This window comes from Danio rerio, chromosome 1 (assembly GCF_049306965.1).
Source record: "Danio rerio strain Tuebingen ecotype United States chromosome 1, GRCz12tu, whole genome shotgun sequence".
Classification (NCBI taxonomy): Eukaryota; Metazoa; Chordata; class Actinopteri; order Cypriniformes; family Danionidae; genus Danio; species Danio rerio.
This window is the reverse complement of record NC_133176.1, coordinates 54,962,185-54,977,103: the sequence shown is the minus strand read 5'-3', so window position 1 is coordinate 54,977,103 and position 14,919 is coordinate 54,962,185. Positions and strand designations below refer to the sequence as shown.

The following is a 14,919-nucleotide window of genomic DNA, read 5'->3' as shown; positions in this document are numbered from 1 at the left end:
TATTTGAGAGCCTTCCTGACTAAGTGAATGAAATACGCTGTTTTTCATGAAGTCAACTCGGGGTGCTGAAATATAATTGGCTAAACTGTCAGTGGACGGGTTAAAAGACCAAAATAAAGACAGCGGTTCTGGCATGTAATGCACATTTTCAAAATATCTGACTTCAGCATTGTTTTTCAGATAAACAAGAATGTTCAGTCAGCAGTTTCTGAAATATCTGCAAACATATTATGGTATCTTTATGATTTAGAAGAGTCAAATACGTACACACACACCACCTTTAAGAATAGTGTTGTTTCAACTCATTTTAAATAAGTAGTTTAATCAAGCAGCAAATGTCATTCTTGAGTGCATTAATATAAAATATTTGCAAAATTACAGCAGTTACAGCTGGAATAAGAAGTGAAATGCACAATAATAAATAAAAAAATCTTTGCTTGCAATGGCTGTGCTCAAAAACCCACACACGCTCCCTACATAGACAACACTTTAAAGTGTACCTCCAATGAATATGCGGTATCTTATGTTTACTTCATGAGGCCAAAATATGAAGCTGAACATGAACAGACAATCCCATAAAGTTTATTAAACAACAACAAAATATTAACATCTTGTGTATTTTACCCTAAGTAGAGTTTAAAATCACCCAGGACGCCAAAAAAACCATAAAGCAGGAATGTTGCTGTTGCTCTATAAATGTCAGTGGCTGATAAATAATAATGAAAGTAATAAGAATGAATGACCCACAAGTAAAAGGAATTTTAAAAAGATTACTAAATCTTGTTACTGGATGTTCTGTAGTGTTTATTTTCCCCTTATGATTCTAAACACTAGACATTAAAGACCACACAGCAGCAATAAACAGCCAGGGTGATTCAATTAAACTCCCACAATAGTACTAACAGAACCATAAAACTACACTTAAAGGTACAGTTCACCCAAAAATACAAATTCTGTCATTGTTTATTCATCTGGTTACAACACAAAGGAAGATTCAAAAGGAAGATTGTGTTCAACAGGAGAAAGTCATATAGAAGCATTTGAGTGAAATAAATAGAGGAAATTTTAATTTTGGGGTGAACTATCCCTTTAAGAGATCATTTAAAGGGATAGTTCCCCCTAAAATGAACATTACCTCACCGTTTACTCTCCCTCAAGTGGTTACAAATGTTTGTTACATAAACCCAAGAAGATATTTTGAAGAATGTTGAAATCCTGTAACTAACTGACTTCCATAGTAAGAACAACAAATACTATGACAGTCTATGGTTAAAGTCGATGGTTTCAACATTCTTCAAAATATCTTCTTTTGTGTTCAACAGATGAAATGTAGAAGTTGGAAAAGTAATGTTTTGTTCCGACTATGGGTGTCAATGGCTGATTTTTTTTTTTTTCCAGCATTCTTCAAAATATCTTGCTTTGTGTTCAACAGGAGAAAGAAACGTAGAAGCATTTTAGTGAAACAAATAGAGGTAATTTTAATTTTGGAGTGAAATATCCCTTTAATTTCATACAAACAAAATCAAAGTATAAGCAGCCTTTATTATAAAGCTTAGGATGAGATGAGAGAACATTTAAAAGTAGGCGACTAAAAACAAACATCAATTATGGTAGATTAATTAGAGGGAAAGTTTATCCAAGTATTAAAACATTTATAATGGATACAGATGGAGATCATTCAAAGGGATAGTTCACCCAAAAATGGACATTTGCTCACCGTTTACTCTCCCTTAAGTGATTTCAAAGGTTTATGAGTTACATAAATATAAACAAAAGAAGATATTTTGAAGAATGTTGAAAATCTGTAACAGCTGACTTCCATGGTATTTATTGTTCCTACTAGGGAAGTAGTTACAGGTTTTCAACATTCTTCAAAATGTCTTCTTTTGTGTTTTAACAGAAGAAAGAAATGTAAAAGTTTAGAACCATGTGCGTGAAATTTTAATTTTGGAGTGAGCTATACATTTAAGATCCACTTACATCAAATATTAACAGCCTTTATTAAAAAAAAACCTTAGGATGAGATGACAAAACATTAAAAAGTAGTCAATTATGGTAGATTAATTAGGGGAACGTTTACTTAAATATTAAAACATTTATAAAGGATGCAGATGGAGATCATTTAAAGAAATTGTTCACCCAAAAATGGACATTTGCTCACCGTTTACTCTCCCTTAAGTGATTCAAATTTTTGATTGAGTTTCCTATTTGTTTTGAACACAAAAGAAGATATTTTAAGAATGTTAAAAACCTGTAACCATTGACTTCCATAGCATTTGCCTTTCCTATTATGGAAGTCAATGGTTACATGTTTTCAACATTCTTCAAAATATTTTCTTTTATGTTTAAACAAAAGAAGGAAATGTAAAAGTTTAGAACCATTTGAGTGAAACAAGTAGATGAAATTTAAATTTTGGGGTGAACTATCCCTTTAAGATCCACCTAAAATCAAAGTATTAACAGCCTTTATTAAAAAAAAAAAAATTAATAAAACTTTGGATGAGATGAAAGAACATTGAATAGTAGGAGAATCTAAAAATAAACATCTATTATGGTAGATTAATTAAAGGAAACATTTACCCAAACATTAAAACATTTATAATGGATGCAGATGGAGATCATTTAAAGGGATAGTTCACCCAAAAATGGACATTTGCTCACTGTTTACTTTCCCTTAAGTGATTCCAAACCTTTATGAGTTTTCTATTTGTTTTAAATACAAAAGAAGATATTTTGAAGAATGTTGAAAACCTGTAACTATTGACTTCCATAGTATTTATTTCCATACTATACTAGTATTACTTTACATACAATACTATTTCCATAGTATTTAATTTTTTTTCTATTATGGAAGTCAGTGGTTACATGTTTTCAACATTCTTCAAAATATCTTCTTTTGTGTTTTCTATCAGTTTTAGATTAAAGTTTAAAGCTTGTAAAGCAAACAAACAAACAATAAAACGAACAATAAAAAAATGTTAATTTCTCTTGTAAGTTTGAGTAATAGCGAGACATTTCTTTAAATAAAATGTAATTTCATGGTCCAAATAAGACAGAAAGAATAAGAATCAGCCCTAAAACAACACCAGGGGGAACAAATCAATGATAAATGAATTTCTAGGTGAACAATCCATTAAAACGTCAAGCTAAAAGTAAATAAAATCATATAAACCTGAATTAAACGAGCAGAGATTCTGCATCAGCCGTTCAATCTTTGTAAAGTTAGTGTTTTTCTGCAGTCTTCCCCCAAAGCAGAGTCACTTTTTCCTTCTCAGAAAGTTCTTGGCTTCTCTCTGCAGCCGTTTAATGTCCTCTTTGCCGCTGCCGTCTGATTCTGGCACATAGTCTGAGTCTTCATCCACCTCCTCCTCCTCGCTCTCGTCATTAATAAAACTGTTCTCATATTGATCTTCATCCTCATCAGCAGCAGCAGCAGCAGCAGTGTTCTTGGCTAGGGAAAATAAAATGACATTAAAGCTGTTATGAAGTGAAATCAAATCTGTTTTAGCAGAGTTCCTTATATTAATAGTCTCGTTAAATTAATTTCTATAACATTTTTTAGATGTTAGTTTCATTATGAGAGTTAGATTTTGACTTTAATGCTCTGCCGGGACCCTTTTTGATTGACGTCGACTAGTCGCAGATCACACGGTTTTTGACTTGAACTACATGGCAGCCTTTTACACGAATGTAGAATCACAATGAAACTGCCCTCGCATTATTGACATTCATTTTAATATAATTTTTTTTATGTCAGCGTCAATGATTACATCCATTTTTAATAAACTTTAGATCCTCAAACAGGTGTCAGCCAGTAAGATTGCACCATGCAAATACCCTAGAGCAGATGATAGCCAATCATGTTTACGCAACACTGGAACAGAAATGTGATTGGCTGTTGTCCTCTGTGACGCACTGCCACTGACATGTTTTGTGAATGAACTGTGAAATGCAGCAAAACAGTCAAGCGCACAGCCGCAGAGGTGTGCCAAGATTGAACTGTTTGGCCATATTGACCAGTGTTACATTTGGAGGACAAAGGAGAAAGCTTACAAGCTTAGGAATACCATCCCAACTGTGAAGTTTGGACCATTATGTTGTGGGGCTGTTTTGCTGCTGGAGGGACTGGTCCACTTCACAGCATAGATGGCATCATGAAGAAAGAACATTATGTAGAAATACTGAAGCAACATCTCAAGACATCAGCCAGGAAATTACAACTTGGCCACAAATGGGTCTTCCAAATAGACCATGACCCTAAGCATACTGCCAAATTAGTTAAAATGTGCTTTAAGGACTACAGAGTGAATGTTTTGGAGTGGCCATCACAAAGCCCCGATCTCAATCCTATAGAAAATTGGTGGGCAGAGTTGAAAAAGCTTGTGCGAGCAAGACAGCCTACAAATCTGACTCAGTTACACCAATTCTGTCAGTACTTCAAACTATTGTGAGGAGCTTGTGAAAGGATACCCAAAACATTTGACCAAAGTTATACAGTTTAAAAAGCAAAGCTAAAAAAAACAAGGAAATTAATGTAAACTTTTGACTGTCTAGAAATAATAAAAATTAATAATAATAAATAAAAATAAAAAAATCATTTATTTTTCTGGCATTTAGCAAATGTAGATCATTTAGGTAATCCTAACGGACCTAAAATAGTAAACATTTAGTATGATTTACCATCTGATATTTACAAAAAAATGGTTCTGTTCCTTTTTTTAGAGTGTATGTAAACTTCTGGTTTCAATTGTATATATATATATATATATATATATATATATATATATATATATATATATATATATATATAAACTGCTATTTTAAATTGTAATCATATTTAATAAAATCCTACAGTTTTTGCTATACGATTAATTAAAATCTTGGAGAAAATAAGAGACTTTTTCTAAAGCATAAATAATTACATCCCCAAACTTTTGTGCAAAATCATAATTTAGATTTTATCTTTTAAATTACACAGTTAATTAAAATAGCACAAAGCCAATCAACCTTATCTCATAATCTTTCACATACTCTACCATGAAACTGCATTTATTTGTCCAAAGAAAATTCCTGTTATACAAGCGGAGCAGCCTGAAATGAGCCTCACTGACTTGTCAAACCAGTGTGTCTTCATCATTATCAGTAGGCTTTTTCAAATATTCATTTATTCATTTATTTTGTTGTCTTAGTCCCTTTATTAATCCGGGGTCGCCACAGCTGAATGAACCACCAACTTATCCAGCATGTTTTTACGCAGCGGATGCCCTTCCAGCCACAACCCATCTCTAGGAAACATCCACACGCACATTCACAAACACACTCATACACAACGGACAATTTAGACTACCCAGTTCACCTGTACCGCATGTCTTTGGACTGTGGGGGAAACTGGAGCACCAGGAGGAAACCCACGCGAATGCAGGGAGAACATGCAAACTCCACACAGAAACACCAACTGAGCCGAGGATCGAACCAGCAACCTTCTTGCTGTGAGGCAACAGCACTACCTGCTGTGCCACTGCTTCTCCCCCTTTTTTAATATCTGAACATTAATTTAGTTAAAAACTTTTTCAGTCATTGATCAAGTTTCACCTCGAAATGTTTGTTATTAAAGGTTTGAGCAACAGCTTTGGTTCTGTAAGATGCAATCGCTTTGACGTCCACAGAATAACAAACAATATCTTTATTGTTTAGAGTAGCCTCATGCATATTTATCACCCCTGATGAAGCCAAAATCTGAATCATATCTGCATGAGCGTAATGTTGTGCTGAGTAACCCGAGGCTCCTCTGGGTCATTCCTCGTCACATTGAGCGTAATTAAATTCTTCTTAAACTAAGTGGAAACATACTGTAGAAACCCTAGAGAGGAATAAAAGGCTGCACATGTGGCCCACAGCACCGCCGGTCCAGATAAATGTTAGGAGACGCGTCTGCCGCGCTGTTCTGACGTTGGCTTATTAGCATTCGCAGATGCCTTCGCTGATAAATGAATAGCATGTCATTTTTGGCTTGCTTCGCTCCTGAAGATGGTTGTAGTTTGTGCTGAGGCTTCTCAAAAACTGCTCAGAGCTGAATTTACAAGTTTATACTCTACAGGAAAACTAAAACACAGAGCTTGTAACCGCATAGCTGTTGGAGATGTTTTTGGGTGATCCTGAGGCATCAGAATACAAATACACACTCTAAAAAATGCAGGGTTTTTAAAACACAATGTTGTGTCAGATGTGGAAACCCAACTGTTGGGTTAAAAAGTCTCATCAAAATTTAATTAAAAAAATTAACCCAACGTTGGATTATTATATGAACTATTGTTGTCACAATGCTGGAATTCAGTACCAATCGGTACCGACTTTTAAAACCGTCCACTTCCCGCTAACATTTGAACGCTGTTGAGCTCGTTCTTAACTGCCGGATTGCCATTGTGTTCACATGCTCAACAGAAATGACTGTGGTTGGCCGTGAAGGTCATCAGTTCACCAAAATCACCACTTTTTACTGAGTGTAAACACTGACAAAGGGGCACTGGAGTGTTTTAAAGCCGTGAAGATCAGCTTGTGTGTCTATAAGCTGAGTTCGGTGCACTAATGACCTTCACAGCCAATCATAGTCATTTCTGTTGAGTACATGAACACAATGGCAAATGTGTTAAATCAAGTTTAAGAACTAAAATGTTAGCGGGAAATGGACATTTTTTGTAAAAGTGCAGGTGTAAAAGAGTGCAGAAGGATTCACTCACACCACACTAGGTTATTTCAACTCAATTTTGGGTAAAAAAAATTGCACACAACTAAACACGGAGTTAAATATTTTTAAATAAAATTTATAGGAGCAAATTTAACCCAACATTTGGATTTTTCCATATAATATTTTACCCAATTTGTTAATATATATATATATATATATATATATATATATATAGTTGAAAGCGTTTTTTAAATATAATTACTTTGTAACTTTCTCAATAAATATTAATTTCTTAAATGGTTATAAAGTTAAACACAACTAAAATAAATACATTTATTAAATATTTATTAGATAATATTAATTAATTCTAACATTTAAAATGTCTTAATTGCCTATTTTGACTGTAATCAAACTATTAAAAATATACATGCATAATAAAATATGCAAATTAAGAACAAAATATAAAAATATATAATTTTGACATTAGACTACTCAATTTGTTCAAAAGGGGCTAATACCTGCAAAAAAATATTAATTTCTTTAAAAAAAATTATAATAATAAAAAAATAATCCTTTTATCTTCCAAAACACCGAAATTAAATAAGAGTCTGATCAAAGGTTTACGAGAACCGAAAGGCTTCACTGCTTCACGTTTTCTTCAATGATTTCCGACTAAAAACTGGACAAAAGGTGGATTGGATTACTTGTTAGCGAAAATTGATCGCACTGGATCAGCGTGAAGAAGACGACGCACAACGCACCAATTGCACTGTCTGACAAATTGCACAGAAGTCTGGCAAGTAATGACTTCAATATGTAAACGTTTCTTTAATTCTGTGTGTGCTAATTTAGTTTGCAGGTGATAAAACTTAAGCGCTGTCAACATTTGGGTGATCATTGTTTAACAAGGTAATGCAGTGATATAAATCAGGTGAGGTGAAAACAGACATATCAAATAATTTAATCTATTTACCATCTAATTACGAAATATAAATAAAGTTGGACATATTTGACAAAATTCTGACAGATTGCTTGGATTTTTTTTGAGACACAGTGTATATTTATTCATTCATTTTCCTTTGGCTCAGTCCCTTTATTTATCAGGGGTCGCCACAGAACTAACCGCTAACTTAACCAGTGTATGTTTTACACAGCGGATGACTTTCCAGCTGCAACCAAGTACTGGGAAACACCCATACCCCCTCACATTCACACTCATACACTACGGCCAATTTAGGTAATTCATTTCACTAATAGTGCATGTGTTGGGACTGTGGGGGAAACCGGAGCACCCGGAGGAAACTTACACAAATATAGTATTTTATTTAATTACGTTTTTTCTTCGATCTTTCTTTCTAAAATGATATGTATTTGAATGTGCGTCTGAATTGCTTTTTACCAACTGCTTCTCCTCCCCCATTTTTTGGAGTTAATAAAAACCTACTTAGATTTAAAGCACTGCCGTATAATCTAAGCACAGAGTCATTTGAGTAGTTTAACTTTCCACAGGACCTCCAAGTACAGATTAGTGTGTCTAATACAAGCGGCTCGTATAACTGTAGTGGTTTACACTGTGCAATTTATTCCTAAATTCAGGAAAAACCCTGTATAACTCTGAAAACTGTCCAGAAGACGGTCGCTGCATGTAGCTCTTATATTAAACCTAGAGCCTGATGCTTGATGGATCTATCCAGATTCAAGAGGGCAGAAGAAAACAAACAACACTGCGCACAAAGACAGCATTTTTTTTTAGAAATACAGATCTGGATGTTGGAAAATGCAACAAATATTTCCCCTCCTCTCTCCACCTCAGAAATAAACACTGTTTATTTCACATTCGACCTGCAGTAATGCGATGATTTAGCATGAGCTGTCATAAAAAGACATATCACCATAAAAACATTTATTGAGTTCACAGGAGCGATCCATTTCTCTTGATTATAATTCATTTCCAAACCCGGAGCCAGCATTTTTAAGTTTAACATTAAGGAGGACGGATAGAAAACATTTTTCTCTCAATTAGTCTTCAAAAGTCAGCATCACTTTTATTATTGTTGTTGCTCTTAAAGTCGGAGACCTGAATAAACTCTTCATCTGACTCACAAACATTTAACTGGGGCAGGAATTAATAATTTTGCTGACCTAACGAAGCCAACATACTGAAGTCCTACTTAATTTATTTAAGCTTCTTCAACTGGGACAAAGATTCTAAATGCATCTCCACCGGCAGCTTTCAAGCTACAACCACCAAACTCACGTCAGAACTTCTGGCTGATCTCAACATTTATACTATATCTTTTCTAAATGGATCGACTTACGGTTTTTCTAAAAATCCAGAGACTTTTATTGGGGGGTGAAAACTTTTAAACAGTAAATCTCGATGAGCTACATCCATGCAGTTCACAACCTTCATCAATCAAAACATTAGCAGCTAGCCTAGATCATCCTAACAACATGTCAACTCATGCTACACACGTTTGGAACATTATTATTTGCTAATGGCATCATCTAATTTGCCAACAGTATCATTTGCTATTAAAATAATTTGTCAACGGTATCATTTGCTAACATTATAATTTGCTAACTGGTTTATTTGCTAACATTTTAATTTGCTAATGGTATTATTTGTTGACGATATCATTTGCCAACATGTTTATTTGCTAACATTATAATTAGCCAACGGTATCATTTTTTGACGATATCATTTGCTAAAGATATCTTTTGCTAACTGTATCATTTGCTAAGGGTATCATTTGTTAACATGTTTATTTGCTAACATTATAATTAGCTAATGGTATCATTTGTTGACGATATCATTTGCTTATGGTATCATTTGTTGAATGTACTATTTGTAGACAATATCATTCGCTAAAATTTTTATTTTCTAACATTATAATTTGTTAACGTTATCATGTGTTGACGATATCATTTGCTAACGGTATAATTTGCGAACATGTTCATTTGCTAACATTATAATTTGCTACAGGTATCATTTGCTAACATGTATATTTGCTAACATTATAATTTGCTAACGATATCATTTGCTAACATGTTTATTTGCTAACATTATAATTGGCTAACGATATCATTTGCTGACGGTATCATTTGCTAACGGTATCATTTGCTAACATGTTTATTTTCCAATATTATAATTAGCTAACGCTATCATTTGTTGACAATATCATTTGCTAACGGTATCAATTGTTGACTATATTATTTGTTGACAATATCATTTGCTAAAATGTTAATTTGCTAACATTATAATTTGCTAACGGTATCATTTGTTGACGATATAATTTGCTAACATGTTTATTTGCTAACATTATAATTAGCTAACAGTATCATTTGTTGACGATATTACTTGCTAACGGTATCATTTGTTGACTATATTATTTGTTGACGATATTATTTGCTAATAGTATAATTTGCTAAAATATTTATTTGCTAACATAATAATTATAGAAACAAAAACAGGAAAAATAGAAACTAATCCTTGCTAACAACATGCTAATTCCTGCTAATTCTTGTAAGCAACACACGCCTGAAAAACATGCTTATTCATGCAAGTAGCATAGTAATTAATGCTTAACAACATGCTAATTCATGTAAGCAATATGTTAATGTTAGAAAACATGTTAACAACATAATAAATGCTAGACCATACTAGCAAATATGCCAATTGATGCTACAAACAACATGCTTTCAGCATGCTAACTCATGCGAACATGTTAACAACATCCCAATTATAAGATGTTTAAGAAACACGCTAGCAACATGACAATCTAAAAACATGTTCGCAACATGACAATTCATGCTAGCAACATGCTAAATCCAATGTTAGAAACATGGTAAGTTAACATGCAGTTTGAATGTTTTATAATGAATTAATGCAAAAAGAAACCTGTTAATTCATAATAAAAATAATTAATAAAAAAAATACTAGCATCATGTTCATTTATTCTATGCTAAATACAAGCTAATTAATGTAAACAATATGCTAAAATACAAAAAACATACTAGCAGCATGCTAATTCATGTGCTTTTGTCCAGCCAACATTAAAGTTTGTCATCAAACTTTTTAAAATCACTTTTAAAAATACTCACGTGGTGACTTTGTGTGTTTGTACTCTTTCTTGTGAAGTGGATTCTTCCTGAAATATCGGAGCATGCATAAAGAACAAATGTTAAACAAATGCAACACACTCAAGAGTATTCGCACTTTGCAAGCTGGCCCGATTTAAGTCTCAGGACACCAGGACGCGTACAAGCAAGATTATCACCAACGTGTACTCCTCACTAAACTATCATAAGAATAGTTATAATAACTATAAATATAATAATTATTGTAAAACCGCTTTACAAATAAACCAGAATTAAACTGCAAGCATAAAATTTTAATTTTAAAAGAAAATGCCACAGGTCTGCATTTGACACGTTGCATTAAAAACAGTCTGACCAATGAGATTGGAGCTTCTGAATTTACATTAAAACATGCCTTAAAAAAATTAAACATAAAAATAAAAGTCTCTTCCTGTGAAATTCTTGTCACAATGACTTTAAGCATAATTCCAGAAAACTTGTAGAACTAATAAAAAAAATTGCTAATTTGCTAAAATAAATTTATACAACAATTCTGTCTGTTTTTTGAATCTGATTGTTTAGTAGCCATGCAATGCTAAATAAAAAAGCTTTAAAGTGAAGCATCAGGCGTCACCTGTAGCATTGTGTGCCGTATGGACACTCAGGCCGATCGTCATCTTCATTCTCCTCCTCGTCTGCTTTCTCCTCCTCATAGTCGATGTCTCCAGGATGACTGCACTCCTGAAAGTGAAGCGGATTCTTCCTGAATGGAGGAAAACACAACTGCTTACTGATGAGTCGAGCAATGCATGATGAAACAATACAGCAAATCAACTTAATCACTGGCATCCAACCACCTTCATTATTACACTGACAGACCGTCAGCTGAAGTGATTTTTCTTCATTATCTTTCTTGTGACCCATCCACGACACAATGCAACCTTTCGGCTAACCACAATGAAACTCTGAAAGAGTAAGGGCTCGTTCATATCAAACAAGTCTTTGCTTTTAAAAATGCAAGATACTGTGCTCAGGAATGAGTTTGAGCACGAGGTCCACCTGATGTGATATTATGAACGTGATATAATAACAGACCCATTAGAAATAGGAAACAATAAGTATGTTAAGATGCCTCATACAACATTCATTCATCTCTTTTCTGCTTAGTTTCCCAATTATCAGGGGTTGCCACAACGGAATGAACCATCAACTTAATCCAGCAAATGTTTTACCTAGCGGATGCGGTCTGTGGGGGAAAGCGGAGCACCCGGAGGAAACCCACGCCAACATGGGGAGAACATGCAAACTCCACACAGAAATGCCAACTAAACCAGCCGGGCCTTGAACCTGCCCCACCGCACTGCCCCACATGTTAAGTCATGTTAATATAATGCTGAACATGCTAGAAACATCTTGCTAGCATGGATTATGGCATATCACGTTAGCAATGCCAGAATCCATGCTAGCAAGTCCTAAGCTGCTAGGTTTAGCTACTTATAGCTTAAAGCAGGGGTCACCAATCCTGGTCCTGGAGGGCCGGTGTCCCTGCAGGGTTTAGCTCCATCTTGCCTCAACACACCTGCTTGGATGTTTCAAGTATACCTAGTAAGACCTTGATTAGCTTGTTCAGGTGTGTTTGATTAGGGTTGGAGCTAAAATCTGCAGGTCACCGGCCCTCCAGGAACAAGTTTGGTGACCACTGGCTTAAAGGGTCATGACACGTCCCACTTTCGGTTCAAGTCTACCTTACAATTTTCAAAAGATGCGTGATAATGGGCGTGGAGCTTCGCGAGAAAAGAGCAGGAGTGGGCGTGGCCAGCAGGGGAGAAGGAGGGTAGCGAACAACTGTTTTTAGTTAGCTCACAAAATGAGACACAAACCGTGAGACGCATGATTTTATAGCTTACAAAGATAAAATGCAAAAAAATAAACAGTAATTTAATGCCCTGCTACATTTGTCTTTCGTAATTTCATATACAAATAACCACAATTTATATCATTATAAAGATAATCATGTTCATATAAACACTATAAAGGAGGACTTTTCCCTCAATCTCTGGGTCTGAATCATAGGTCTGAATGCAGACTCAGTGCAGCAGCTCTCTTGCCCTGCCAATTTTGACCATTAGCCTTGTTTGTAATCTAGAGGATTTAGGCGAACACAGCAGCACGGCGATGTGTCTAAATGTGAACAAACTCCTGATAAAAGACAACGTCCACCATTCTCCAATTCTCGTGCTGCTCTCTCGACAAAAATGCTTGCATACTGCTTTGCTGTATCGGCCCTGACAGCATCGCGGGGAAAAACATGCACCAAACCCCGTAGAAAATGAAAACAAACACCTACGACTTTTCATGAACAGCTAAATACTGCGTGCCGTGGGTCCGTGTCTCACAGCTTGGCACTGGCAGGTCTGCCTCGCCTTCGGTAAGCCTATGCAGTCTTGAATTATTAAGCAGCCGGCTCTTCTCATAGGATAAGAAAACTCCGCTATGAATAATAATGAGAAACCGACGCTTCATCTTTGCACTTGCAGTTCTGCGCTACGTCGCCGATTTTGATCCTGCCCCAAAAATCATTTCAAACCCCGAAGCTGAAATAAGCTGACAAAAGCTCAAAATTACCCAGTTTTCCCCACAATAAAAGCTAACAGGTGCTAACATTGTCCTAACTCAATGGTCACCAAACTTGTTCCCGGAAGGCCGGTGTCCTGCAGATTTTAGCTCCAACCCTAATCGAACACACCTGAACAAGCTAATCAAGGTCTTACTTGGTATACTTGAAACATCCAGGCAGGTGTGTTGAGGCAATTTGAAGCTAAACCCTGCAGAGACACCGGCCCTCCAGGACCAGGATTGGTGACCCCTGTCCAAACTGATGCTCAAGACACACCAATCTGTTAAAATCTAATCTGTTAAAAAAGAAGTGCTGGAGGGTTTCGTGAACTTTTAAATATGACTTATACACTCTAACAAATTATGGGTCATTTTAACCCAACTTTGGGTCAAATATGAATAAACCCAACAGTTTTTTGTCCAATCTTTTCAACTAATGTCCTAGGTGGGCTTTTGGATTTGTCCACATTTGACCCAACATTGGTTCAACACAAGGGTTTTACAAAATACCAATAACAAGAAAGGTTATTGATGATTGATATTTAATAATAATGGTAGAATTTCCCCTGAATATAGTTTTTAACACTGTCGCCTCAGAATAAGAAGATTGCTGTTCGAGTCGCGGCGTTTGTGTGGAGTTTGAATGTTCTCCCCATGTTCATGTGGGTTTTCTTCGGGTCTTCCGGTTTCCCCTACAGTCCAAACGCATGCGCTATAGGTGAATTGGATGAACTAAATTGGTCGTAGTGTTTAAGTGTGAGGGTGAATGTGAGTGTGTATGGGTGTTTCTCAGTACTGAAATGCGGAATCGTTGGCGGTTCATTCCACTGTGGCGACCTCTGAAATAGTGGCTAAGAAAATTAATAAATGAAAGAATGATTGTCTGCAGATTGTCAGCAAGAAAATCGCTGGTTCGAACCTCGGCTCAATTGGTGTTTCTGTGTGGATTTTGCATGCTCTCCCTGCCTTCGCGTGGATTTTCTCCGGCTGCTCCGGTTTCCCCCAGAGTCCAAAGACATGTGGTACAGGTGAATTGGGTAGGCTAAATTGTCCAAGTGTATGAGTGTGTGTGTGAATGTGTGTGTGAATGTTTCCCAGAGATGGGTTGCGGCTGGAAGGGCATCCGCTGCGTAAAAACTTGCTGGATAAGTTGGCGGTTCATTCCGCTGTGGCGACCCCGGATTAATAAAGGGACTAAGCCGACAAGAAAATGAATGAATGAGATTTGTTCTTTTCTTTAGCCTTGATGGCACATTTGGTACTATTAGCTGGCACACTGTTGAATCTGCAATTACTGTATTATAGTAGCCAATAAATATCGCGCCCCGTAGTATCAGTTTACTTTATGATTTAGTATCACAGCTGCTGGTAGAAAAGAAAACTAGAAGCAGATGAGAGTGGAATCTTTGCTTATTCACTTACAAATCCAACGGGTAATACTATAAACATAAGACTTGAAATATTGTTTTGTAGATGAACGCTCCATCAGGTAATGTTATCTCAAGATAAAACGAGGATTAAGGAAACATTCTCCACCA

General features: G+C 35.6%; 1 protein-coding gene across 13 annotated transcripts in view; it reads right to left on the bottom strand.

The window, feature by feature from the left end:
* Positions 1–560: 560 nt before the first annotated feature.
* Positions 561–14,919, bottom strand: part of aplf (aprataxin and PNKP like factor) — a 38,339-nt gene continuing 23,980 nt past the window's right edge. For 8 of the 13 annotated variants that reach the window (XM_073949327.1, XM_009294463.5, XM_068220986.2 and 5 more), the window contains exons 9-11: positions 11,400–11,528; positions 10,790–10,836; positions 561–3,451 (exon numbers count right to left, since the gene is read on the bottom strand). In XM_073949327.1, coding sequence (XP_073805428.1) covers positions 3,258–3,451; positions 10,790–10,836; positions 11,400–11,528 — 370 coding nt within the window. In that variant the 3' untranslated portion in view covers positions 561–3,257. The remainder of the gene's footprint in view (positions 3,452–10,789; positions 10,837–11,399; positions 11,529–14,919) is intronic. The other 5 variants (XR_012405387.1, XR_012405386.1, XR_012405410.1 and 2 more) reach the window with 2 other exon arrangements.